This window comes from Eurosta solidaginis, chromosome 4, assembly GCF_040869045.1.
Source record: "Eurosta solidaginis isolate ZX-2024a chromosome 4, ASM4086904v1, whole genome shotgun sequence".
NCBI lineage: Eukaryota > Metazoa > Arthropoda > Insecta > Diptera > Tephritidae > Eurosta > Eurosta solidaginis.
In genome coordinates, this window is record NC_090322.1 from 137,912,047 (window position 1) to 137,937,547 (window position 25,501).

General features: G+C 38.6%; 1 protein-coding gene across 12 annotated transcripts in view; it reads right to left on the reverse strand.

The window, feature by feature from the left end:
* RhoGAP1A (Rho GTPase activating protein at 1A) overlaps positions 1-25,501 on the reverse strand; it is a 143,302-nt gene that overhangs the window by 13,250 nt on the left and 104,551 nt on the right. For 11 of the 12 annotated variants that reach the window (XM_067783023.1, XM_067783024.1, XM_067783022.1 and 8 more), the window contains 4 exons: positions 18,599-18,982; positions 18,358-18,527; positions 4,630-4,769; positions 4,301-4,550 (listed from right to left, as the gene is read on the reverse strand). In XM_067783023.1, coding sequence (XP_067639124.1) covers positions 4,301-4,550; positions 4,630-4,769; positions 18,358-18,527; positions 18,599-18,982 — 944 coding nt within the window. Of the gene's footprint in view, positions 1-4,300; positions 4,551-4,629; positions 4,770-18,353; positions 18,528-18,598; positions 18,983-25,501 lie in introns of those variants that run through there. The other variant, XM_067783031.1, reaches the window with a different exon arrangement.

The following is a 25,501-nucleotide window of genomic DNA, read 5'->3' on the forward strand; positions in this document are numbered from 1 at the left end:
AAACACTCTAATCCTGATGAAGTGCATTTTGGGGCAATTGCGGCCGAGCACATTGTCACATCTACGTTAGTTAGAGTTTTGTGCGACGAGAAGTGGGTTGGCGCATTGCCGTTCAAGACGACAAGGTTCTCTGTGAGAATAAGATCCTCTAATGTCCTTCCTCTCTGACTTACTAGTTCTAAACCCTATAGAGGACTCCACGAGTTAAGATCATATGCTATAATGACGTGGGTGTTGAAAATTGGAACTAATCCCCTAAGGCATCTAGATTGAACATTTGCTGTGAAGGGATGTATACACACACTATAGTAAATCTGAAGCCTAAATCAATTTCAATGGAGATTGAAGAAAGTCGCGATTGAACAGCGATATATTTGTGTGGGATGCCTTTTTTAACGAGTACCGCGATACCTTGTTTGCCAGAGGTATTATGGGGTAAATTGTGGAAATAGTGTGTATACGAATTCGAGATATTTGCGGTTTTGTTGCATGGTAGATGCGTTTCCTGCAGCGCTATGAATTATGCTCTTTGATTAAGAGTTGTTATTGGTGTGAGTTATTGAAAAGTCCTTTGATATTCCACTGCAGTATGCCAAAGTGCGTTTGGTAAAAAGGAGAAAAGGAGGTCGACATCTCAACATCCCAGTCCGAAGATCCGGCATATGTTGAGTAATAGTCGTTTTGTTCTAAAAGTTGTTTAGTGAGGTTTGCGATGGGAGAGAAGATAGATTGTGCTGACTGATCCCTACTAGGTTCGTTGCTTGCGGTTGTTGAAATTGAGAGTGAGTATGTGGAGCCAGTTGTGGTGTTTTCGCGTTCAGACATTGATAGTGTGGTTGTTAAGGTTATGCTTTAATTCGAGATGATGTTAGATGTTGTTGGTTTGCTAATATATTGAGAAGTTGGTGCTGCTTAGGTGTTGGAGAAAGTGGTGGTGGTGGTGTTGCTGCTATCGGATGTTAGTAGAGCTTCTGTTTCTTTCGATTTGCGATTAGTAAAAGTGCATCTATTGTTTTTTTAGATAGGGTGCTAGAAGTACATGGCTTATCTGTGACATTAGAGGTTAGTGATGTAGTGCTAGTTTTATTGCCGGTTCGTGGTTTTAATTTTGTAGGGTGGTTTTTGGTTGCGCCAGCATAAGAAGTGGGTTATATAGTTTGTGGGAATTGTGCGAGGTACTGTGACCTATCCTGCTTTAGTGTGTATTTTTGTCGAATTTTTATTTTCAGGGTGTGCTCCTCTTCACAGTTTGCGCACTCTGTGTGTGGACAATTCTTGTCGCTATGGAGACGTAAACTGCAATTTACACATAAGAAGTCCTTTTTACAGTGCTTTGCTCTATGTCCTAATAACTGGCATGTTTTGCAGCGCATGGGACTGGGGATGTACTCCCTAACTTTCACATTATGCCACGAGACATCGAGAGACTGATAATTTATACAAATCAAAGGTTAATAAGACCACTCCACTTTCTTTTGATTTATCATTGAACTTTTCAAATTTGTAAGCAGAGACCACCCCTTGGGGCTCCAAGTTTTTCACAATTTCATCTTCTGACACGTGGCCTAGGTAAGGAGCATAAACTGTACATTCGACAAAGTTTAAGTTCTCGTGATATTTACACTTGATTTCACAAATTCCTGCAAATTGTTTAGCTGTTAGGAATTTTTGGGCTACCTGTCTGTTTCCCACAAGGAGCAGAAGGCTTCGGTCTCTAAGCTCTTATACGCTGATGATATCTTTGCTTATGATTTGGAGCGATTTTTCTACAGCAAAGCATTGGAAATGCGTAAGTGGTTTATTTTCGTTTATTGCGGTTACAACAATGTAGTTCGGGTTTGTTCTAGCCTGAACTGGATCAGGTAGAGAAGGAAATATTTTTCGCTTTTTTTCAGATGGGGGACCGTTGGCCAAAAAGGCAAACCTGTTGTCCCCCCAGGTTAGAGGCCCGACGGACATTGACAATAAATTTTACACCAGCACTTGGTACCCTTAGCACGCGTAACTTGAAAAGTTATGTGAAAGAGAATAGGGATAACTGTTACCTATGTATGTTAATGCACTAGTGTAGGTAAAATGAATTGGGAGCACAAATAAATCAACAACCGTTCACGCTGAAAGCTAGTCGGAGACTATAGAATTCTGTTAAAATCAGGGGCGGAAACTGTTATTCCTTCTATAATATAATTCCTTGCAAAACTATTAATTTTAGACTTTTAATATATTGGATCAAGATAAAAATTATTTTCGGATTTTTATTACCTGAGTCCGATAGAACTAGTTAAACTCGGACTTTTAAAAATAAAAGTCCAGAAATAAAAAAATATAATTAATTCGGATAAGCCGTTTCTTTGTTATCAAACCGGACTTTTATTTTGACCTTAAGAAATAAAAGCCCGGATTTAACTTTTATTTCCGGACTTTTATTTTTAAAAGTCCGAGTTTACCTTGTTCTATCGAACTCAAAAAATAAAAATACAGATTTTACTTTTATATGTGGACTTTAATGGAAAAAGTTCGAAAAATAAAAAGGATGCATGATTCGACATGATATTGCTATAGGGATACCTGGGAACTCAAACATTTTCTCCTAGGACAATTTTTTAACCAGGTCCTTTTCGACTCCAAAAAAAATAATAATTATTTTCCGTCCCTGGTTAAAATCAAATAAGTAATGAAACCGAAACGGTAACTGTAAGCTTGTAAACTGGTATTTTTCTGCCACACAAGTCATTTCACAATCTGCAAACTTTTATCAGAGTCGATTCTAAAACACCCGAAAATGGGTTTACGGGAACAGACTGAGTTAACAAATTAAATAGAGTTACGCTGGAACTTGAGAAGTCATCTCCGCAAGCACTTTAAAGAAATACGGCACTCAAGAAATCAGCCGTATCAAATTACTATGCCAACAACAATGGACCCCATTCTCTAAGAATAATGCCATACTCGCAGTTGAGAAAAGCAACCTCCGCAGGGAGACGCGCGTCACTCTAGCTCAACTTCGATCTGGATACTTTAATAGATTAAACTCTAACTTGACCAGAACCAACCCTGTCACATCCAGTGTATACCAAGCTTGTAATGTGACCCCATCCCATGACACCAACCATCTTTTAAAATGCAATGTGGGGCCATCGCCTTAGACCCATCTTATTCTATGGCACGCTAAAGAAACAGTATAGTCGACAGGATGACTAGAGTGCAGCGGTCAGTCGCAATGCTTATTACCGCAGATTATTTATTATTTATTACCGCAGCCGAAAAACATATTCTGCCACACAAATAATTCCAGAATATGCAAACTTTTGGCAGAGTCGATTTTAAAAACCCGAAAACGGTTTACACTGGAACTTGAGAAGTAGTTTCCGTAAGCATTTTGTAGAAATACGGCACTATAGAACTCAGCCGTATCAAATTACTATGCCAACAATTACGCGGTGGACACCATTCTCAAAGACAAATATCATATTCGCAGTTTAGAAAAGCAACCTCCGCATGGAGACGCGCGTCACTCTAGCTCAACTTCACCCTAACACCCTTATCTCCTTGAAATAGTGGATTTTCTTGGACTCCCGTTAGAGCATATTGCTGACAATTTGTGAGTGACCACACCTATTGGATGGGGCGAAGCACTGCTACAACAACTGGCTTGAAAAGACTGAAACTGCTCTAAGAGATAAGAAAACAGGTCTAATGATACGGCAATCGGTTTAAAAAAACCGTGTCGCAATTTTAGATAATACAAGTAACTAATGATCAAATTCCTTAAGGAAATCGATTGAGAAAAGTTATTGGGTAGAGGACACATAATGTATGGAACTTTGTGTCGCAGTGCATTAAATTAAATAAAATTATTTTAATTTCTACTAATATGATACCCCGGCCATCACTACATTCCATACATACATATATTTAGTTAATAAGCATTTGTTTCTATTGTAACGTAGCTTGTAATGCGTATTGCTTTCACTGTATATACACACATATCCAGACCACACAAGTAGTCAAATTTAACTGACCCAAATATTTATGCCAGCACAGCGGGAGTTCAACATTTGTCAACACGTCACATTGACCGACATTGTCTATTAGTAATTTTGACTGTCAAACCAATTACATATCCAAATAGGTCATTGTGACTTATGCTGTATTTATGTATTATTAGTTTATGTACGTTTAGTTTGTAAGTATTGGTGAGAACCATTTTGCATAAAAGAAAGTGATTTCAAATAAAGAATTCAATTAATGACAAGCACTCAATATACAAGTTTATATTATTTTACACTTCACTACTTACCTAATCAAATGATCCAATATATGATTTATTGAAGCTTTATTTGCCTGCGGCAGCTCTTCAAATACTTTTATGAGTTCATTTATACGTGCCGCTTCATTATTATTACTAAAGACGCTAAAAGTCTCAAAGAACTTCGGATAGAGCGCATCCGTGAATAATGCTTCTGGCAACTCGCGAAGATATGACTTTAAAATGCCAGTAACTGAATGTATATCCACATCCTTTAACAGCTGCTCAGCCTCGTAGGCATCTGAAGCATACAAGTATTTAAAGTGAATTTTTAGATTGTTGTTCTATACGCGAAAGGGTTAAATTAAAAGTTAACATACTTGTTTCAAATGACTTTTTCAATTTGGCCAAATCCGAGGCTGAACCACTCACACGATATATGCCAACCTCAGACATGCCTCGTCGTTCTACTTCGCGTATACAGGCACTAATTATAAATGGAATGTCACGCTTTTCACGTCTTTATATGTGGGCGAAAAAATATATGTATATATTATTTGATCAAATAAAATAATTTAACATTGCCGATGAAAGTGCTAAAACCGCTTAGTCGATAAAGGGGTCTTGTGTACAAGATCCATCCATTTATTCTTTTTATGCTCGATATCTCCGTGGGCATCAAAACTTTAACTCTTTAAGATTTTGTAAATGTATTTTAAATACCTCTTATGTGCAAACTCTTAATCTTTAAGTGTGTGTACAAAAGAACCCAAACGCGCGGGTCTATAAGTAAATTTAGCAAAGATTACACAGGCCGACAAATTTTACACCAAGAAATAAGCCAATACTTTCCTAAAGGCCTTCAGGACGTTGAATCTGAGTCCGGATTGGTAATCGAGATATGTATCATTAACCTGGGTCGATTTGTATGGATGAAAGTTAACCGATATCGCGCCATCGATTTTTCGATAGGATTTGGGCTCAAGAAAAAAAGTTCCACTACGCACACCCAAAAAAATAATTTTCGAGCTTGCGAAATTTTTTTTGTTTTGTTTTGGCGATAACAGTTTAACCAAAAAAATATTTTTAGCGGACATTTTTGGGCGGACAGGGTATATATATATGAACATTTTTTTAATAAAACAAAAAACAAAAAAATTCGCAGGATCGAAAATTATAATTTTGGGTATGCGTAGTGGAATTTTTTTTCCTGAGCCTAAATCCTATCGAAAAATCGATGGCCGATATCGGTTAATAAATCGACCCAGTCTAATGTACCATTAGTAAAAAAATGAAAAAGTATGTCATCAAATACTCAGTATCATGTCGCTCTGTTTCTAATACGTCCAGTAATATTTTGGAAAACCTTTTTGCGCATGTATACAATATTCATCAGTCCAAATGCTACTGCTTAACGAAAATTACTGAGCACCTCCCCAATCCAGAAAATTCTTAATTTAAATACAAAAATGTCAGTACCACGTTCATGAGTACCAAGTAACAAAGGTACAATATTTTGAAAATATATTTTTTAAATTTTATTTAACTGGTAGAGGCGATTTTAGCTTGAGAAGGTGGTAACCAATTATATAATGGGTGGCAGTATCTAAGTAATCCAAGCTTAGGTGCACTCTTCAAGACAAAAAAAATGTAACTTAGTACCAAAATCCAAAAAAGGGGAAATTGTGTATCGTTATTGGCGAAATCCATACAAAGTTCAAAATTTCTGATGAACACGTAGGGCTGTAGTTCAATGGTTCGAATACTGTGTTTTTGGTATTTGAGTATATGATAAAATAAAAATAAACAAAAAAACTTTGACAACTTTAAAATTTTGAAATTTCAGATAAAAAGAAAATTAAAATGTCAAGACCGCGTCCAAAAATTTCGAGAGAGGTGTCAAAAGACGCGTATTGACCTCAAGAACAATAATCCGAAGGCGAAAAATAAAACATTAAGCTCGTTCAAAAGACATTAACGAAAAACCGAAAAATGACCCCGGAGTGCTCCGAAACCGGGGGTGGGATCCATAGTATTTTTGAGAATAACACCTTTCTGCATTGGCGGCCTTCGGTCGCGCTTATACAAAATTTCCTGGGTGGGTCCAACACCGGTTTGGAGACTAAAACTATATCCGCGCAAGACACTTATGTTCAACATTTTTTTGTGGGTGCTACAAAATCATCAAAACTGGATCCAAAACGCGTCTTTTGATACCCCTCTTGATTTTTTTGGACGTGTATTAAGAGTGTCAAGCTGCCGTATAGAACTTTATAACCATATTACTTGAACCTTTTAATATTATACTCAGCGTGCTTTGCACACAGAGTATATTAACTTATTAATGTAATGGTTGGTTGTACGGGTATAAAGAAATAGAGATATAGACTTCCATATATCAAAATAATTTAACTAAGCCATGTCAGTCCGTCCGTCTGTCCGTCCGTTAACACTATATATTGAGCAAATATTGAGATATGTTGTTATTTTTTTAACATTTCTTCACCAAATTCGGTATACGGCTTATCTGGACCCAGAATAGATTGGTATTGAAAATGAGCGAAATCGGATGATAACCACGCCCACTTTTTATATATATAACATTTTGGAAAACACAAAAAACCATATTAATACTTAAATAATACACCTAGGATGTTGAAATTTGATGTGTGTACTGACATTGAGACTCGTGGCACCGCCCACTTGTGATAAAATCAATTTTAAAAATATTATTAATCATAAATTCAAAACAATTTTTGTTGATATATCGGCCTACAGTTAAACCTATAATAACAAAATTCAGCATAGACCTTGCCTTTACTATATAGAATGCTTCGAAGAAAAATTAACGAAATCGGTTAAGGACCACACCCACTTTTATGTAAAAGATTTTTAAATTTTTTATGTTTCGAGAGCCATATCTCGAAGAAAAATTACCGGATCGTGATAAGATTGGGTACACATATTTTTCTAATAGCAGGAAATAATTCTGGAAGAAATGGACTAGATCGGTTACGGACCAACCACATTTATATAAAAGACTTTTAAAAGGGTCGTAAACGAACACAATAACCACCAGCGGGTTGGGGGTCTGAATATGCCCGCGGTAGGTATGCCTGTCGTAAGAGGCGAGTAAAATGACAGATTCAAGGGGTTGTGTAGCGCAACCCTTTCAGGTTGCTAGCGTAATATATAGCTTCTCCAAACCCAATTGTAAACCTCTCCTATACGTGGCGAATCCTGTTTCATTAACAGCCGAGGCTCTGGCGACCCCAAACTCCTCATGGATCTAGGGGTGGGAGGGCGATATGGCCAAGAAGGTCGCATGCATGGTCATAACAAATCGTTCCCGAGATGGTCGTGCTTGGTACGTACCGGATCTGCATCCGGCAAAGAACCATCAACATCGATAACACTCCCCAAGGCCTTTTTAGTAAAAATAGACGGGATCGCTTAAGGACCACGCCTACCTTTATATAAAAGATGTTTAAAAGGCTCGTAGACAAGAATGATAAGCTATATATTAGTGAAAAATAGTTTTGAATCAATGATATTTCACTTACCAAATTTTATTGTGAGAGGAAATTGGGAGGCATTTTTTTTTAAACGGGCGGTGCCACGTGTTATGTAGAAAAGTAATTTATCTGAAATGAACTGTACAATTGAAGCTCACGCTGAGTATATAATGTTCGGTTACACCCGACACCTTTACTTTTTTAACTTGTTTAACTTTATTTTCAAATAATCTGAACGCAAATAGCGAATTGTATTAGATTAGGTATTAGATTAAGAAATGTACGAAAGTGAAGATAGAAATTAAGTTATAATGTATCAAGGTCAATATAGTGCGAGCTGTAATTGTGAACACAAATAGCGAATTGTATCAGATTAGGAAATGTACGACAGTAAAAATAGAAATTAAGATAATGTATCGAGGTCGATAGTTTCAGGTTGGCCGAGTTGTAAGATCATAAATGCAACCATGTCAACTAATGCAACAGAATAAGCAAAAAATACAACCATGGGAACTAATTAATAGAATAAGCAAAAATACATCACTGTAAAGGAAGAAAAAGAAGATGGTGGACTTCCGGTTCATTATTAGATTGAAGACCGAAAGACATTTCTGCTGTTTTATTAACCATCGAAAGTGGAAATTACATCTCAGGAGTGTTAACGAACCTCGCGCACTATTATAAACAACTATTTTGTAAAATGGATGCTCGAGAAGGCATTATTAAAGTTTTAACTGAAAATAATGTGGATTTTACTCCTACTGGTGCTGCGAGTCCTACAGATAAACCTCCAACACAGTAAAGTGGCGTCGAGCGAACTCCTCCTAACCTTTGAGGAGGGTTCGTTTGACGTGGCGCTGATCCAGGAGCCGTGGCTCTCATCGGGAGGAAAGGTTTCTGGACTTAGCGCGCGCGGGTTTGGGGTTTACTACGCACAAACGGAAGGACGGGTGCGAGCTGTAGTAATGGTAAGGAAACAGCTGCATTCATATATGCTGCCTAATTACACCACTGAGGATCTCGTAGCGGTGGCCGTTGAGCAAAAGAATAAGCAGGCATTTATCCTGGCGTCCTGCTACATGGCCCATGCTGCGGAGGTTCCACCGATGGAGTGCAAAAGGCTAGTACAGGAGGAAGGGCGCAAAGGGCGGTTGGTCATAGGCGCAGATGCAAATGCGCACCACAATGCGTGGGGAGGAGCAGATACGAACGAGAGAGGCGAATCTCTATTTTGTTACATCCTGCAAACCAATTTGCAGATAGCCAACAGGGGAAATGTTCCTACATACATTGGTCCAACATCCAGCAATGTTCTGGATATTACATTGAGCTCCGAGCGTGATATATCAAGGTATGATTGGATGGTTCTCGATAGACCATCCTTCTCCGACCATGCGTATATAAGCTTCAGCATCCCACTAAAGAGGGTAGAGAAGGGAGGAACCTTTAGAAACCCTAGGGCAACGAATTGGACTAAATTCCAGAAACATGTAGAAACGAAACTGGGACAACCCAAAGAGGTTGCTAATGTAAAGGAACTGGAGGAGTCGAATGAATTCCTAACAAGGACGCTTATGACTGCGTATAACAAAGCTTGCCCTCTAAGAAGATTCAGAGGAAAAGCAAAGCCGCCATGGTGGAGCAATGAGCTGAGTCTTCTAAGAAGACAGGTAAAAGAAATGTTTAAACTCGCAAAGACCGCGGAAAGCGAAGCGTGTCGGGACGAGTACAGGGATCTACTGAGGATCTACAAGCGTGAAATTACCAGGGCGAAGAGAAACTCATGGAAAAGTTTCTGTACGGACATAGAGTGCTCCAGTGAAACAGCACGGTTGAAAAAAGTCCTAGCAAAGGGAAACATAGTCCAGGGACTAATAAAGAAAGAGAACGGGGAATGGTCACGTGATAGTGAGGAATCCCTTGAGGTGCTTCTCGATACACATTTCCCATCGGGAGACGGTTTAGAAGAACCAGCAGACATCACTCACACTTCGATCACGGAGCTAGTGGTGCCGGGCTTGGTGACCGATACCAAGATCGAGTGGGCAGTGAAGACGTTTTCTAAGTTTAAATCGCCGGGCCCAGATGGTATATTCCCGGCCATGCTACAAGTCTCAAGTAGGGCGGTCGTGGAATGGCTTCAAATAATATTCGATGGGTGCATAAGACTGAATCATGTACCGCACTCTTGGAGAACTGCTCGTGTAGCTTTTCTACCAAAGGCGGGGAAGATCGGTCACGTGTATCCCAAAGACTATAGACCCATTAGCTTAACATCATTTCTGCTCAAAACCTTTGAGAGGCTGATAGATGTGTACATAAAGTCCAACGTAGATGAAAAGCTGCTCTCCACAACACAGCATGCGTACACCAAAGGCAAGTCGGTAGACACCGCATTGCATAGGGTGGTAATAAGCATAGAGAAATCCCTGGAATATAAGGAGTATGCTCTAGGAGTCTTCTTGGACATTGCCGGGGCTTTCAATAATGTTGCAAAATGGGCGATTATGGATGGTCTTAATTACATTAAAGTACATCCTGCCTTAATCAGATGGATCGGCTGCATGTTAAATTGCAGGAAGATTACATCACAATGGGGATTGTACGAGGCCACGAAATCAGTGGACAGGGGCACGCCGCAGGGAGGGGTGCTATCACCTCTGCTGTGGACACTGGTCATCAACCAACTGCTCAGGCAATTCGATGAGGGACCCGTAAAACTTACGGCTTACGCAGATGACGTTGCAATTGTCATAAGTGGAAAATGCCTTCCAACGATTAGTTCTTTGATGGATCGGGCGCTTCGGGATATTCATACCTGGGCATCTAATGTCGGGCTGAAAGTCAATGCGGAGAAGACGGATATGGTCTTGTTTACAAAGAGGTACAAGGTCCCAAATTGGACCAGGCCTAAGTTAGGAGCGGTGACCTTACAGGAGAAACCTTGCACAAAATATCTAGGAATCATCCTAGACAGTAAGCTGTCATGGAAGCTCAACGTGGAGGAGAGGGTCAAGAAGGCCTCAACGGCACTCTATGCATGTAAAAGAATGCTGGGGTGTACGTGGGGCCTATCGCCCTCTCTTTCTCATTGGGTTTTTACAGCGATTGTAAGCCCTATTCTATACTATGGAGTTCTTGTTTGGTGGAAAGCCACACAAAAAACAACATACCTCAAAAAATTAGAGGGGGTATGCAGACTATCGATGCTTTGCATTACGGGAGCCCTGAAAACAACCCCGACGGCTGCACTGTATGCCATTCTGCACATTCCACCTGTAGACCTGGTAGCAAAGAACAAAGCGTTAACGACCGCAACCAGGCTCGATGCTTCGGGGCAGCTTGAGCGCCGACCATATGGCCATAGTAGTATAGCGTCCTCAGTCACAAGACGAACAGACTACATGATTCCCTACCTGCACTTTGAGGGAGATCTTAAGGCCACAATAGAGGTGGACGGTTGGCGCAAGGGTGCGCAAATGGCGGACGAGGCGATACATGTGTACACCGATGGTTCCAAAATAGTGGAAGGAGTAGGGTCTGCGGTATACTGCGCTGATCCGGAATTAAGCAGATCCTACAGGCTGCCGGATTACTGTAGCGTTTTCCAAGCGGAAATATTAGCCGTAACCAAAGCAGTAGAAACCCTGGAAGAGAATAGCTTAAGCTGCAACCGCGTTAACTTTTATATTGACAGTCAAGCAGCAATTAAGGCAATAATCTCGCATAGCACAGCATCTAAATGCGTGTTAGAGTGTAAGCAGTCTCTGGAGAGAATCGGGACAGGGAGAAGCATACATCTATATTGGGTCCCAGGGCATATGGGAATAGATGGGAATGAAAAAGCGGACGAATTAGCTAAAAAGGGCGCATCCCTTGAAGCTTGCTCCGTAGACGTCCCAATTAGATTGGGCGAGATTAAGCGAAGGCGAGAGGTGCACATGATCGACCAAGCAGAAAAGGCGTGGGTTCAAGCGCGGGGCTGTAAAGTGTCGAAGATTATGTGTAGGTCTTACAACCTTAGACTAACACAGTTGCTTCTATCATTAAAAAGAGAGGACTGTAGACTCATGACGGGTATTCTGACTGGACACTGCCTTCTGGCGTCACATGCCTTTAAATTAGGTTTGGTCAGTGATAGCAGGTGTAGGAAGTGCGGGTTGGAGGAGGAAACGATCGAGCACGTTCTGTGCTCGTGCCCTGCACTTGCCAGGCTAAGACTCCACCTATTAGGAGTGATACAGCTGTCAGATCTAGAAGCAGCAAGTGGCTTAAGTCCTAGGAAGCTTCTAGTATTTGCCAAGAGGACGGAGTTATTTTATAACATAGGTCCTGGTTTTTGATAGGGTTTTTCAGTTTGGTCGTTAAAACACACTTATGGTAACACTACGGACTCAATCAGTCTATGTGAGGTCCTCATGGACCGGCCAGTTCAACCTACCTACCTACTCCTACTGCCAACATTATACAATTACGCAGATTACTGCAAAATATAGTTGGCGTGGGAGATAATCAGACCAAATCTAAATATTCTCGCGGAATTTTGTTCTCGCGGATTTTTTTATTCCCGCGGAAAAATTCCTCCAAATCTGTTCTCCTAGGGAGAACAATAATTGGGGAATAGGAATTTCGAATTTTCGAAGTCAGCTGTTTTGTCAATTGAAATTTCGTTGCACATTTCTTATTTTGTTAAAAAAATTGAAAAGTTTAATTATTGTTGCAAATTTGTTGGAAATTAAGAAATAAAATATAAACATTGCACAGTATTTATTGCATTTCATGTGGTATTCACTGAAATGAGTAATGAATTGGTGCCACAGCAACATCAACAGCGGAACATAAGAAGAAGACGGCCGTATAACACAAATCTGCCGGAGTTGCCTGCTTTCATTCAGCAAAGCAATTTTCTGGCGGCCAAGTTGAGTTGAATTCGTCCTTCATCATATGCCAAAATCTATTTAATTATTAAAAAATCCTTGCGCAATTTCTGGATGGCTGCATCAAATTTGTATACCAAGAGCTCTACCGTTGCTTATGATATACTTTTCAACTTAAAATAAAGAATATTGTGGTTGTAGTTGTTGTTGTATTAGAAGTGAGAATATTGTGGTAGAATATAAATACATCTTTTAGCACAAATTTGTACAAATAAGTGTTCTTTCTTAAAATAACCAATTTCCTTTAACTATTTTGATGCATTCCCTTTAATTTAACAAGTGAAAAAACTCCTATGAAATGGCAGAGAAATCTCCCTCTCCCTCACATTCATAATACCTACCTTTCTCCCATAACCGGTTTCCGCTTTTTCGAACATTGTTCAGAATAGGAGGAAAGGGAGAAGTGAAAAAACTCACAAGGAATTTTTATTTAGAATACGAGGAATGGGAGAAGGGAGAAAACTCGCACGGAATTTTCGTTTAGAATTGGGCTGATAGTGTTTTGTTGTTTTTGAACACATTCAACCCAATTCTAAACCAAACATCGGTGCGAGTTTTTTCCCTTCTCCCATTCCTCGTATTCTAAATAAAAATTCATTGTGAGTTTTTTCACTTCTCCCTTTCCTCCTATTCTGAACAATGTTCCAAAAAGCGGAAACCGGTTATTGGAGAAAAGTAGGTATTCAGACCAATTTTAAATATTCTCGCGGAATTTTGTTCTCGCGGATTTTTTTATTCCCGCGGAAAAATTCCTCCAATTCTGTTATCCTAGGGAGAACAATAATTGGGGAATAGGAATTTCGAATTTTCGAAGTCAGCTGTTTTGTCAATTGAAATTTCGTTGCACATTTCTTATTTTGTTTTAAATATTGAAAAGTTTAATTATTGTTGCAAATTTGTTGGAAATTAAGAAATAAAATATAAACAATGCACAGTATTTAATGCATTTGATGTGGTATTCACTGAAATGAGTAATGAATTGGTGCCACAGCAACATCAACAGCGGAACATAAGAAGAAGACGGTCGCATAACACAAATCTGCCGGAGTTGCCTGCTTTCATTCAGCAAAGTAATTTTCTGGCAGCCAAGTTGAGTTGAATTCGTCCTTCGTCATATGCCAAAATCTATTTAAGCCTTTTTAAAAATCCTTGCGCAATTGGATGGCTGCATCAAATATGTATACCAAGAGCTCTACCGTTGCTTATGATATACTTTTCGGCTTAAAATAAAGAATATTGTGGTTGTAGTTGTTGTTGTATTAACAGTGAGAATATTGTGGTAGAATGTAAATACATATTTTAGCACAAATTTATACAAATAAGTGTTCTTTCTTAAAAGAACCAATTTCCTTTAACTATTTTGATGCATTCCCTTTAACTTAACCAAGTGAAAAAACTCCTATGAAATGGCAGAGAAATCTCCCTCTCCCTCACATTCATAATCAGCCCAATTCTAAACGAAAATTCCGTGCGAGTTTTTTCCCTTATCCCATTCCTCGTATTCTAAATAAAAATTCCTTGAGAGTTTTTTCACTTCTCCCTTTCCTCCTATTCTGAACAATGTTCGAAAAAGAGGAAACCGGTTATGGAAGAAAAGTAGGTATTATGAATGTGAGGGAGAGGGAGATTTCTTTGCCATTTCATAGGATTTTTTTCACTAGTTAAATTGAAGGGAATGCATCAGAATAGTTAAAGGAAATTGGTTCTTTTAAGAAAGAACACTTATTTGTACAAATTTGCGCTAAAATATGTATTTACATTCTACCACAATATTCTCACTGTTAATACAACAACAACAATATTCTTTATTTTAAGTCGAAAAGTATATCATAAGCAACGGAAGAGCTCTTTGTATATTTGATGCATCCATCCAGAAATTGCGCAAGGATTTTTAAAGAAGGCTTAATTAGATTTTGGCATATGGCGAAAGGCGAACTCAACTCGACGTGGCCGCCAGAAAATTGCTTTGCAGAATGAAAGCAGGTAACTCCGGCGGATTTGTGTTAACCCGCCGTCTTCTTCTTATGCTCCTCTGTTGATGTTGCTGTGGCACCAATTCATTACTCATTTCAGTGTATACCACATGAAATGCAATAATGTGCATTGTTTATACCTTATTTCTTAATTTCAAACAAATTCGCAACAATAATTAAACTTTTAAATTTTTTAAACAAAATAAGAAATGCGCAACGAAATTTCAATTGACAAAACAGCTGACTTCGAAAATTCGAAATTCCTATTCCCCAATTTTTCTTCTCCCTAGGAGAAAAGAATTGGAGGAATTTTTCCGCGGGAATAAAAAAATCCGCGAGAATATTTAGAATTGGTCTGAATACCTACTTTTCTCCCATAACCGGTTTCCGCTTTTTCGAACATGGTTCAGAATAGGAGGAAAGGGAGAAGTGAAAAAACTCACAAGGAATTTTTATTTAGAATACGAGGAATGGGAGAAGGGAAAAAACTCGCACGGAATTTTGGTTTAGAATTGGGCTGAATAGCTCCGCAAATGCGATGAATACCACTCCGAAAACCAATATATTGGAGAACATTCCGGACGAAATGATTGAGATAAACGCTGCCGTTTCTATTGAGTCCTCTGCCATCATTGCCGTTACTGCTGTTCATACTGCCGCCACTGCCGTTTCAACTGCTTCTACTACCGATGTTTTGGTTGAATTCAATTCAACACCTGCCGTTCACGATGTTTTCGCTGCCGCCACTGCCGTCTATTCTGCTGCCGCTACTGTCTGCTCTGACGTCACTGCCGTTCATACTGCCGCCACTGCCGTTCCAACTACCTCTGCTACTGATGTTTTGGTTGAATTCAATTCAACACCTGCCGTTCACGATGTTTTTGCTGCCGCCACTGCCGTCTATCTGCCGCCGCTACCGTCTGCTCTGCCGCCACTGCCGTCACCGCCGTTCATACTGCCGCCACTGCCGTTCCAACTGCCTTTACTACCGACGTTTTGGTTGAATTCAATTCAACACCTGCTGTTCACGATGTTTTTGCTGCCGCCCCATCAAACTCTGCCCCAATTGACGCAAGAGCCACGACCATAAGTGTGGATGACGAACTGGTGGCGCTACAAAAACGTAGGGAAATGTTAAAATGAATGAAAGAAATCGATGAGCTAAGAGCTAGTACTGGGGTACAACAACAACGTAGACTGGATTTTGCCGATATAGAGCATGCTATGCACAAGTTCAGTGGTGATGATATATCAGTGACGGTGGGACATTTTCTTCAAGATTTCGAAGAAGTAATGAAGTCGTCAAGAGTAGACGAACGATTTAAATTGCTGGCTCTTCGTCGCTACCTGGTGGGAACAGCCAAAGTTGTCCTTACCACCACCAAAGCGTTAAGCTATGCCGAGTTAAAAAAGGCCCTTACGATGGAATTTGATGTGCCGATACAGAGGAACAAAGTTTATAAAATGTTGGCAAGACGCAAGTGGGACAAAAATAGCTACGTTCTATTGATGCAGGCAATAGGAAAACGGGCAAACATATGCGAAACAGAAATCATCGATTTCATAATAGACGGCATAGGCAATGTCGTGTGCCAAATGCACATCTACTGTTACCGGCCAAAACACTTGATGAGTTGAAGGCATTAGTGAGCCGTTTTCAAAGAAAATATTTCACAGTAGAACCAGGAGTGGGAACAAAACATACGAATGCAGCAAAAACGTTAAATGACCCGAAACCACTACAAAAATGCTACAAGTGTTCCAGGGTTGGGCATATTAAGCCTCAATGCCCGTACCCGCTACGACCGACTGGTTCTTGCTTCCGCTGCTGGCGTATGGGCCATGATTATCGCTTGTGCCCAAATCCAGAAAAAAATTTTAAAATCACGTAACGAAGTTGCAGCCATCATCCGATGATGCCGTAAATGCTTTTAATTTTGTAAGTATTAAATTCGAATTAGGTGAGAAGTCAATATCTGAAACAGTTTTTTCTTTGTTCGATACCGGCAGTCCGGTTAGTTTTATAAGAGAGTCATACGTTCCAAAACAATTGGTGGAGAACCGGATGGCAAGATGCTCCTCAAAATTTAAAGCCATTGGAGGAAAAGAGTTAAAAATAATACAAAAAATATTATGTTATATTAAGTTTTATAAAAAAGTGAATAAAACTGAATTGAATATCATACCAGACGATGATATGGTTGTACCAATTATTTTGTGACGTGACTTCCTACGTATATTTAATATCAAGTTGACGAATGTTAAGAAATCATCCGAATTTTTAGATGTAAGACCCAAAAGTAAATTAAAAATGCCCAAAATTCTTCAAGCTTTAGCTGATTCCAAAGCAGTCTCTATTATAATGCAACAAAGTGCCGCTAAGGATGCATATTTTCCGAAAGTGTTACGGCCGATAACTGCCGAGAAAATTTTAACTCTACTTCCGCTTGTGTGCCTGACATATTTCATAGCGACGTTTCTTAAAACGAAAATGAAATTGATGTAAACAATATACTTACAAATGAACAAAGTACTGAACTGAAGCAAGTTATAAATAATACTTATTTCAATCCTAATATTTTGGAAAAACCACTTAAGTATGAAATGAAAATACGATTGAAAACTGATGTTCCTTTCCATTGCGCTCCTCGTCGGCTGTCTTATCTTGAACGTACCGAAGTACGAACTATTTTAGATGAATTTCTGAAAGAAAACATTATACGACCTAGTGATTCACCTTATGCTTCCGCCATTGTGCTGGTCAAGAAAAAGAACGGGAAAACTCGAATGTGCGTAGGCTATAGGGCACTTAACAAACTAACTCTTAGAGATAATTATCCGCTACCACTGATCGATGACTGTATTGAGTACTTACAGAATAAACGATATTTTTCGGTATTGAGTATTTGAATATTTGAAAATGCCGTTTGGGTTAAAAAATGCTCCAGCGGTATTTCAACGATTCATCAACAACATCTTCCGAGACATGATAGACGATATAGTTGTTGCCACCGAGGGGTATGACGAGCACATTAAACTTTTAAAATCAGTACTGGAACGAATTTCATTACGAAGATTGAAACTTAATATGAGTAAATGTAAGTTTGGTTATAAGGAAATTGGGTATTTAGGTTACAAAGTCACTCATAAAGGAATAGCACCTAGTAATTCTCACATAAAAAGTATACAGAATTTTCCGGCCCCTTCGAACTTGAAGCAGTTACAATCATGTTTAGGGACGTTTTCTTATTTCCGCAGATTTATACCGTCCTTCTCAGAAATAGCTAAGCCCCTGCAGTTTTGACAGCTTTTTCCTAAATTGTTGCAGTGCTGGAAAGTTCTAATGGAATATTAGTTTAGGTACCTTAAATTTAGGCACCCAGCCTAAATCTCTATTCCCATAACAATTCTCAAAATAAGAGAGCTGATTCGGTTTTCAGATTTGGCGAACCAAACACCTTTCGAAAAGTATTAGCTTATTTCTGGTGTGGACTTTTTTTTTTAAATATTTGTGTTATCTGAACTAAGACCTCTCTTTTCAAAGATAAGATAAAAAATGTCTCTCTTAATTTTCACCATATTTTGGGTAAGCGAATTGCTTTACTTTCTGTTTGCACGTCTTATTATGCGGTTTTGCATTTTCACCGAATACATGCAAGAATGGCAAAATATGATGAACTCACTTCAAAACTTGACTCATTTTGGCACCGAAGAGCGCTCCTGGTTTCGATGTTGGCACACGTCGTAAGGTCACTTCGCCGGGCACAAACCGGATCATTGTATTTAACGTTATTGTCTCACCGAGTTTTAGTATACGCGGTGTTGGAGTCTCCTGCAACCAGCTGCGACTAAGCTATAATTAAAGAAAACAAAATATGCTTAACAATGGCCGTAGAACTATAATGATAGCTACTTAAAACAAACCTTGAGTACATGCTTAGCACGTAGTTTTGGCCGATCATGTGCCTCATACAAAATTACACGCACATTTTGACTGCCTTCTAACTCTATAACAAAACTTTCATTCCAAAGCGGACTTATACTGCGGCATATCATTTTTGTTGTGGCTTTACGAAAATAATGTCCATAAGAATCCACTTCTATGCAAATATATAAATCAGCTGGTTGATCTAATCCCGTTAGACCTTGTACAGTTATATGCAAATCACCGACTAATAGACTTTCATCGTTTGTATTTCGCATCAAATATGAACCCATTTCAGTTTTCATACCCTTTTGCATAGCCACGATAAATGCATGCACCTCCAGTGCGTTTATTGTATTCACGCCAGGTAAATTACAAGTTTGCTGAAAAAAAAAATATATTGAGACACACTTCAGTTTTTGATACTCCATATATCGGGGTGTAAATTATTGCACGCAAATGTGCAATAGTTCAGACGGCATCTCAACAGCGACTTTTTGCGACGTTTTACCTGTGTATTAGGGCTCTTGAAAAAAGTCGACTTATTCGACTAGTCGGTTAACCGATTGTAACCATTTGCACGGTTTTTAACCGAATATCGATATTCGGTTAATCGCAACTCGCTTTGCTGCGACTAGTCGACTTTTGCCACATATTCGGTTACCATTAACCGAATATTTCATTTGAAATTTTACACAATCACTTTCTAGAAATTTTGCGCTCCTAATACATATTCTGCATTCAGGAACACAAAATTTCTAGTAAGTGGATACGAAAAAATTTTAAATAAATATTATGTAGGCAACATTTGGAAAGGAGGAAAGTTTTAATATATGCAAATATGTTTTTGATATATTTTTCAGTAAATCTATAGAATTAAAGCAAGCAAAACAAGCCATGGGTTCAGCAGTTATAAAAGGAAAACATGTGCCTATTAGTATAAGTTAGCTGTTATAAAGGTTTAGGAACTCTAACGCTTGCTTTATGGCCCAAAAATATGTAACTTAAGGGCAGTTTGAGATGCCTGTATTAGCGTGTGTCAATCAGTGGCAAAGTACGTTGGAAAGGAAATTTTTGACAGAGGTGTATATAATTTCGTGTTCTTGCGAAAAATGCTTACCATACTAAAAAGACTTCTCACCATAGATATTTACTATCCATTCACATACTCTCGGTGTATGAGCTTTGAGCCTTTTTAGAATGTATTTTTATTTTACCAAATCCTTCCATACACCCCTATGCGAACGCAAAATAAATAAAATGATTTCTAAAGGTTCTTTTGCAAGTCATTCGATTTTGACGTTCAACCAAAATTATATGGCAATTGGTGGATGAACGTCAGAGACTCGGCTAGAGAAACGGACTCGTGTTTAACTGCTCAATAACATAAGGAATTGCCATAAATCGAATTTTGATCAAAGTTTTTATTTGGGGAATTACTTTATTGCACAAAACTGTAGAGAAAATTTTCATTGAATTTCCTTCATAATTACTTACATGAAAATTCTGATCTCCGGATATATTGTATTGAATATGTAAACCAATTAAATTAATTGGCAAATATCACAGATACTACTTATACGTGATGCCTTTGTAACCGAAATTTGAATTAACCGACTAACAGCAAGTGGGCGGTTATTCGACTAACCGTAAATGGGCGGTTAACTGAATAGTCTAAATGTTTTGACTACTCGAATACTGGTAGTCGACTAGTGATATATTCGAATAATTCGGGTAATCGACTAACCGAATACCAAGAGCCCACTGTGAATGTACTCCTAGGAGGCAGATTGTACAGTCTGAACTATATTTGGACTGAAGAAGCGTTAGAAACAAAACTACTATCACCGGATTGATTTTCTAAACATCCATGCGATACTTAGCGCATTCTTTTCTTGATGTTTATTGGAAGACTTTCCGTCATTCCATGTAAAATTTTATTCTGCCATTTCCATCTTTGTATTACATGTTTATCGGGTTCTGAATTATGCCTTCACTGCGGTTTACTTTTTCAATACTATGAGAACTGTTGAGACATCACTGTCAGATACCATTTCAACATTTATGGCAACCCTTTTTTTATACATACATATATATGACACAGCAGGTTTTTGCGCTGTAAGTTAGTTCAGTCAGTTGATCCTGTTATGTATATATCGGTATTTTGTAAAGTACTCTTTTTCTTGTCTAATAATGGCGAATGAATACAGCAATTCTTATTTGGCTAAATTAATTTATACGACAGTGGAAATCCTTGGATTAATTCAACAGGTTATGGGCCCAGGAAATTTGTCCAATAAGCTTCGACAATAAAAAAGAAATTTAGCCACCTCAAGAATAAATTGCAACAACCACAGTCGTCTTTCAAATGGATTCTTTCGGCGACAGAAAAGACGAGAACAATTTCACAGGCCATATTTTAAGAAACTCCTCTAATTACAGCTTATGGAAATTTTAAGTTTTAGCCTACATGAAAGCACGTGCATTAACTGATAATATAGAAGACAGAGCGCCAGCCACAACTGCAACTCAAGAAGTGAAGAATACTTTTGAGCGAAACGAGGGAAAAGCCATGAATGCTTTATCCAGTCGTTGGATGCTGAGCATAGAAAACTTGTTTTAACATGTAAAACTTCAAAAAAAATGATGGAAAAGCTTGGAAGCATTTATGAAAAGAATTCCCATATCCGAGCAATGACTTCATACGAAGAATTTTTTACTGTGAAAATGCGAGATGATGAATCGGCAGCAGGTTATGTATGTAGCTCGAGTTAATGAACTAGCGTCAGAAATCGAACAGCAAAATGAAAAACTATCCGATAGATTAAAGATGGCACGTATCATTACTGGTTTAACATCAAATTTTAATAATTATAAAACAGTGTGGTACAACACTAAAGAAAATCGAACGATTAATGCATTGATGTCATCTTTACAGTTGGAAGAAGAAAATCTAAATCGACTAAATGGAGAAGAAACAGCTGGTGTTAGCGCAGCGTTTTCAGCAAAAACTAAGCCGAAACTATATAATCGAAAAGATTCAAATCCGAAATCAAAAATTGATAATTTGAAGCAAAAAACGAGATGTAATGCGTGCGGGCAGAAAGGCCATTGGGCTAGAGATAAAGGCTGTCCAAAATATGAAAGAAAATCTACAGGCAAAACCAGCAAAGAAGGTGGTGAAATGGCATGGTGTTCCGTACAGCAAACAATGGAATTACCAGGTAAGGAATCTGATAGTTGGTACGTCGATTCTGCAGCAACAAAATACATGAAATTTCATCGAGAATGGTTTTCTACGCTACGAAAGCACACAAACGGTAGCAAAGTTAAAGTCGCAAATAATAGTTGCTTACAAATCGAAGGAATAAGAACAATTCTAATTGATGTAAAAGTAGACAATCAGTGGAAGCCAGTTCGTCTAGAAAATGTACTGTACGTTCCGGAACTCAGCGAAAATCTGCTATCAACAAGCATGATAACAGATAAAGGTATCACAGTGATAATCGACAAAGAAGGTTGCAAATTTGTCGACCAGTTGAACAAAGTTGTTGCCGTAGGAAAACGCAACGAACGGAATCAAATTAAAAGTAGTTTTCGATTACATATTGATGAATATGCAAACGTTGCCGCTGTTTCATTGCAGCATTGGCAACGTCGTTTGGGACATGTGCATGCTGACGCTATCAAGCAAATGTGTAAGAATGGTCTAGTTACTGGTGTCAGTTTGTCTGATAATGAAAGTTTTTTTGCGAAGATTGCGTATATGGTAAAATGACCAGAGCAACACACAAAACGTCTGTTAAGCGAGCATCAGCAAGAGGTGAATATATGGATGTAGACTTGTGCGGCCCGAGTGAAATTAATGGAGTAGGTGGTATTCGCTACTTTATGTTAGTGAAAGATGAAGCCACTAGTTTTCGTTTTGTGTTTTTACTAAATTAAAAAGATGAGGCTTATAGTCACTCGAAGTCATTAGTACCACTTGTGTATTCAGCTTGAAGGCATCGCGCCGTACACCCCCGAACAAAATGGTCGCATCGAACGTGACAATCGTACTGTCCAAGAAAGTGCGAGAACGATGCTCATTGCAAGTGGTTTGCCGAAATCACTATGGCCGGAAGCAGTACGCACAGCAACATATTTATTGAATCACACAACAAACAGCAATTGCGTTGGAAGCACGCCATATGAAAAATGGTTTGATCGCAAACCACATTTGGGTCATGTAAAAATTTTCGGAACCGAATGCTTTGTACAGATTCCGAAACAAACGGGTCGTAAGAAATGGGACCCAAAAGCAAAAAAGGTTTATTTAATTGGTTTCGAGTCCACAAATAAAAATTTCCGGTTGTATGATCCATGTAGCGAAAAAGTTTTTATGAGTTGCAACATTCGATTAAACAAGAAGCAACCCGTAAAGTATGTGATTCACGAAGAATCAGAAATTGAAGATAGCGAGGTCAGCAACAATTGTGAGCAAGAGTCTGAACATAAAGATGAAATCACTTCCAAAGAAGAAAATGTTTTGACAAATGACGTGTGATGATCATGAATCGCGACAAAACGAGCGATATAATTTTCGACCAAAAGTTAATACACCAAGTCGACTGATCGAATCAGGTTATTCGGCGTTAATGTGTGAACCAATATCATATGAGGAGGCAATTAATTCAAAAGAAGTGCAACAGTGGAAGCATGTGATGGACGAAGAATACGAATCCCTCATGCTTAATGGCACTTGGAAACTAGTTGATGCTCCGAAAGATCAAAAGGTAATTGACAACCGTTGGGTGTTCAAAGTGAAGCAAAACCCAGATGGCACGATTGAACGATTCAAAGCGCGTTTAGTTGTTCGTGGTTTTACACAACAGTATGGTGTCGATTAATTTTGGCTTTGGCAGCGAGTCACAAAATGAAGCTAATTCAGTTCGACATTAAAACAGCTTTTTTGTACGGTGAACTAAAGGAAAATGTTTATATGAAACAACCAGATGGTTATGAAGACAAGAGTGGGCGTGTATGGAAATTAATCAAAAGCTTATATGGACTTAAGCAAGCTTCCCGATGCTGGAACCAAAATTCTCGTTTTTCATTCGCAAATTCGATTTCAAGCCTAGAAGTTCAGATCCATGTGTGTTTGTTCGTAAGTAGGACAATGAAATAACCATTATCGCCATCTATGTGAATGATGGATTGTTAGCAACAAACGAAGAGAGCGAAATTGATGTGCTCATCTCATACTTACGACAACATTTTGAAGTAAAAGTATTTGAAGCCAAATATTTTCTCGGGTTTGAAATTGAAAAGTTATCCGATATTCAATCCATATACACCAAAAAGCATATGCCATGAAAGTTTTAAATCGTTTTAACATGATGGATTGTAAAGCAATATCATCTCCGATGGACTGCAATCAAAAGCTTAGTGATTTTGTAAACGACGAGCACAAAAAATCATTTCCATATCGATAAGGCGTTGGCAGTCTGATGTATTTGGCAATCGGAACAAGGCCAGATATCAGTTATGCTATAGGTGTCGTGAGCCGATATTTGGAGCGACCAACTGCAGCTTATATTAATGCTGTAAAACGAATCATGAAGTACATAAGGGGCACGTTAGCGATGCAGACTACGCTGGAGACACAGATACTAGAAAGTCAACGAGCGGTTATGTCTTCCATATTGGTTCGGGTGTTATTAGTTGGGCGTCAATCAGGCAACAGTCAGTATCAAATTCTTCAACAGAATCGGAGTATGTAGCCGCCTGTCAAGCAGTTAAAGAGCTAGTTTGGTTAAATTTACTTGTGGCCGAGCTGTCAGGGAAAAACGATTTCAAGGTCAAGCTATACGTGGATAATATAAGCGCGATCCGACTAATGAAAAACCCGGTATTGCACAAACGAACGAAGCATATTGATATCCAATATCACTTCATAAGGGAAAAATTTGAAGAAGGCTATTTCGACTTGGAATATATTTGTACCGAAGATCAAATTGCAGATATATGTACAGAGCCATTAAATAGGAATCGGCACATACTTCTATGCCAATATATGAATTTAACATTTGATTAACAAGGAGTTTTAAAATATAGCTGAAATTGTATTAGACAATGAGTGGAAGTGCTGAGATATCACTGTCAAATACCATTTCAACATTTATGGCAACCTTTTTTTATACATATGACCCAGCAGGTTTTTGCGCTGTAAGTTAGTTCAGTTAGTTGATCCTGATATGTATATATCGGTCTTTTGTAAAGTACTCTTTTTCTTGTCTAATAAAAGCGAATGAATACTGCAATTCTTATTTGGCTAAATTAATTTATGCGACATTGGAAATCCTTGCATTAATTCAACAAGAACCAAACTAAAGAAATCTAAGTTATTACGTAATATGCCAATTTCTTTCCGGCAGGCTCTTCGTTTTTCTATAGTTTTACTATCATTCCCTTCTTTTCCCTAAAACTCTGCCTCGCTCTCCCCGGCTTTCTTTCGATCTTCTCTTCCCCTTCTCCCTTTTTTCATTCTTCCATTCTTTCTCCTTATGTCTTTCTCTATATCTCTTTAAATGCCCTCTTAGGTTAGGTAAGATTGAACTGGCTCGCCCGTGAGGACCTCACATAGACTGATTGAGTCCATAGTGTTACCAAAAGTTTGCTCAACGACCGAACTATAAAACCCTATCAGAAACCAGGACCATGTTATAAAATATATCCGCCTTCTTGGCAAATACTAGAAGTTTTCTAGGACCTATGCTACTTCTAGATCTGATAGCTGTGCCACTCTTAATAGCTGGAGTCTTAGCCTTGTAAGCGCAGTGCACGAGCACAAGACGTGATCGGTCGTTTCCTCCTCTAACCCACACTTCCTACATCTGCTATCACTGACTAGGCCAAATTTA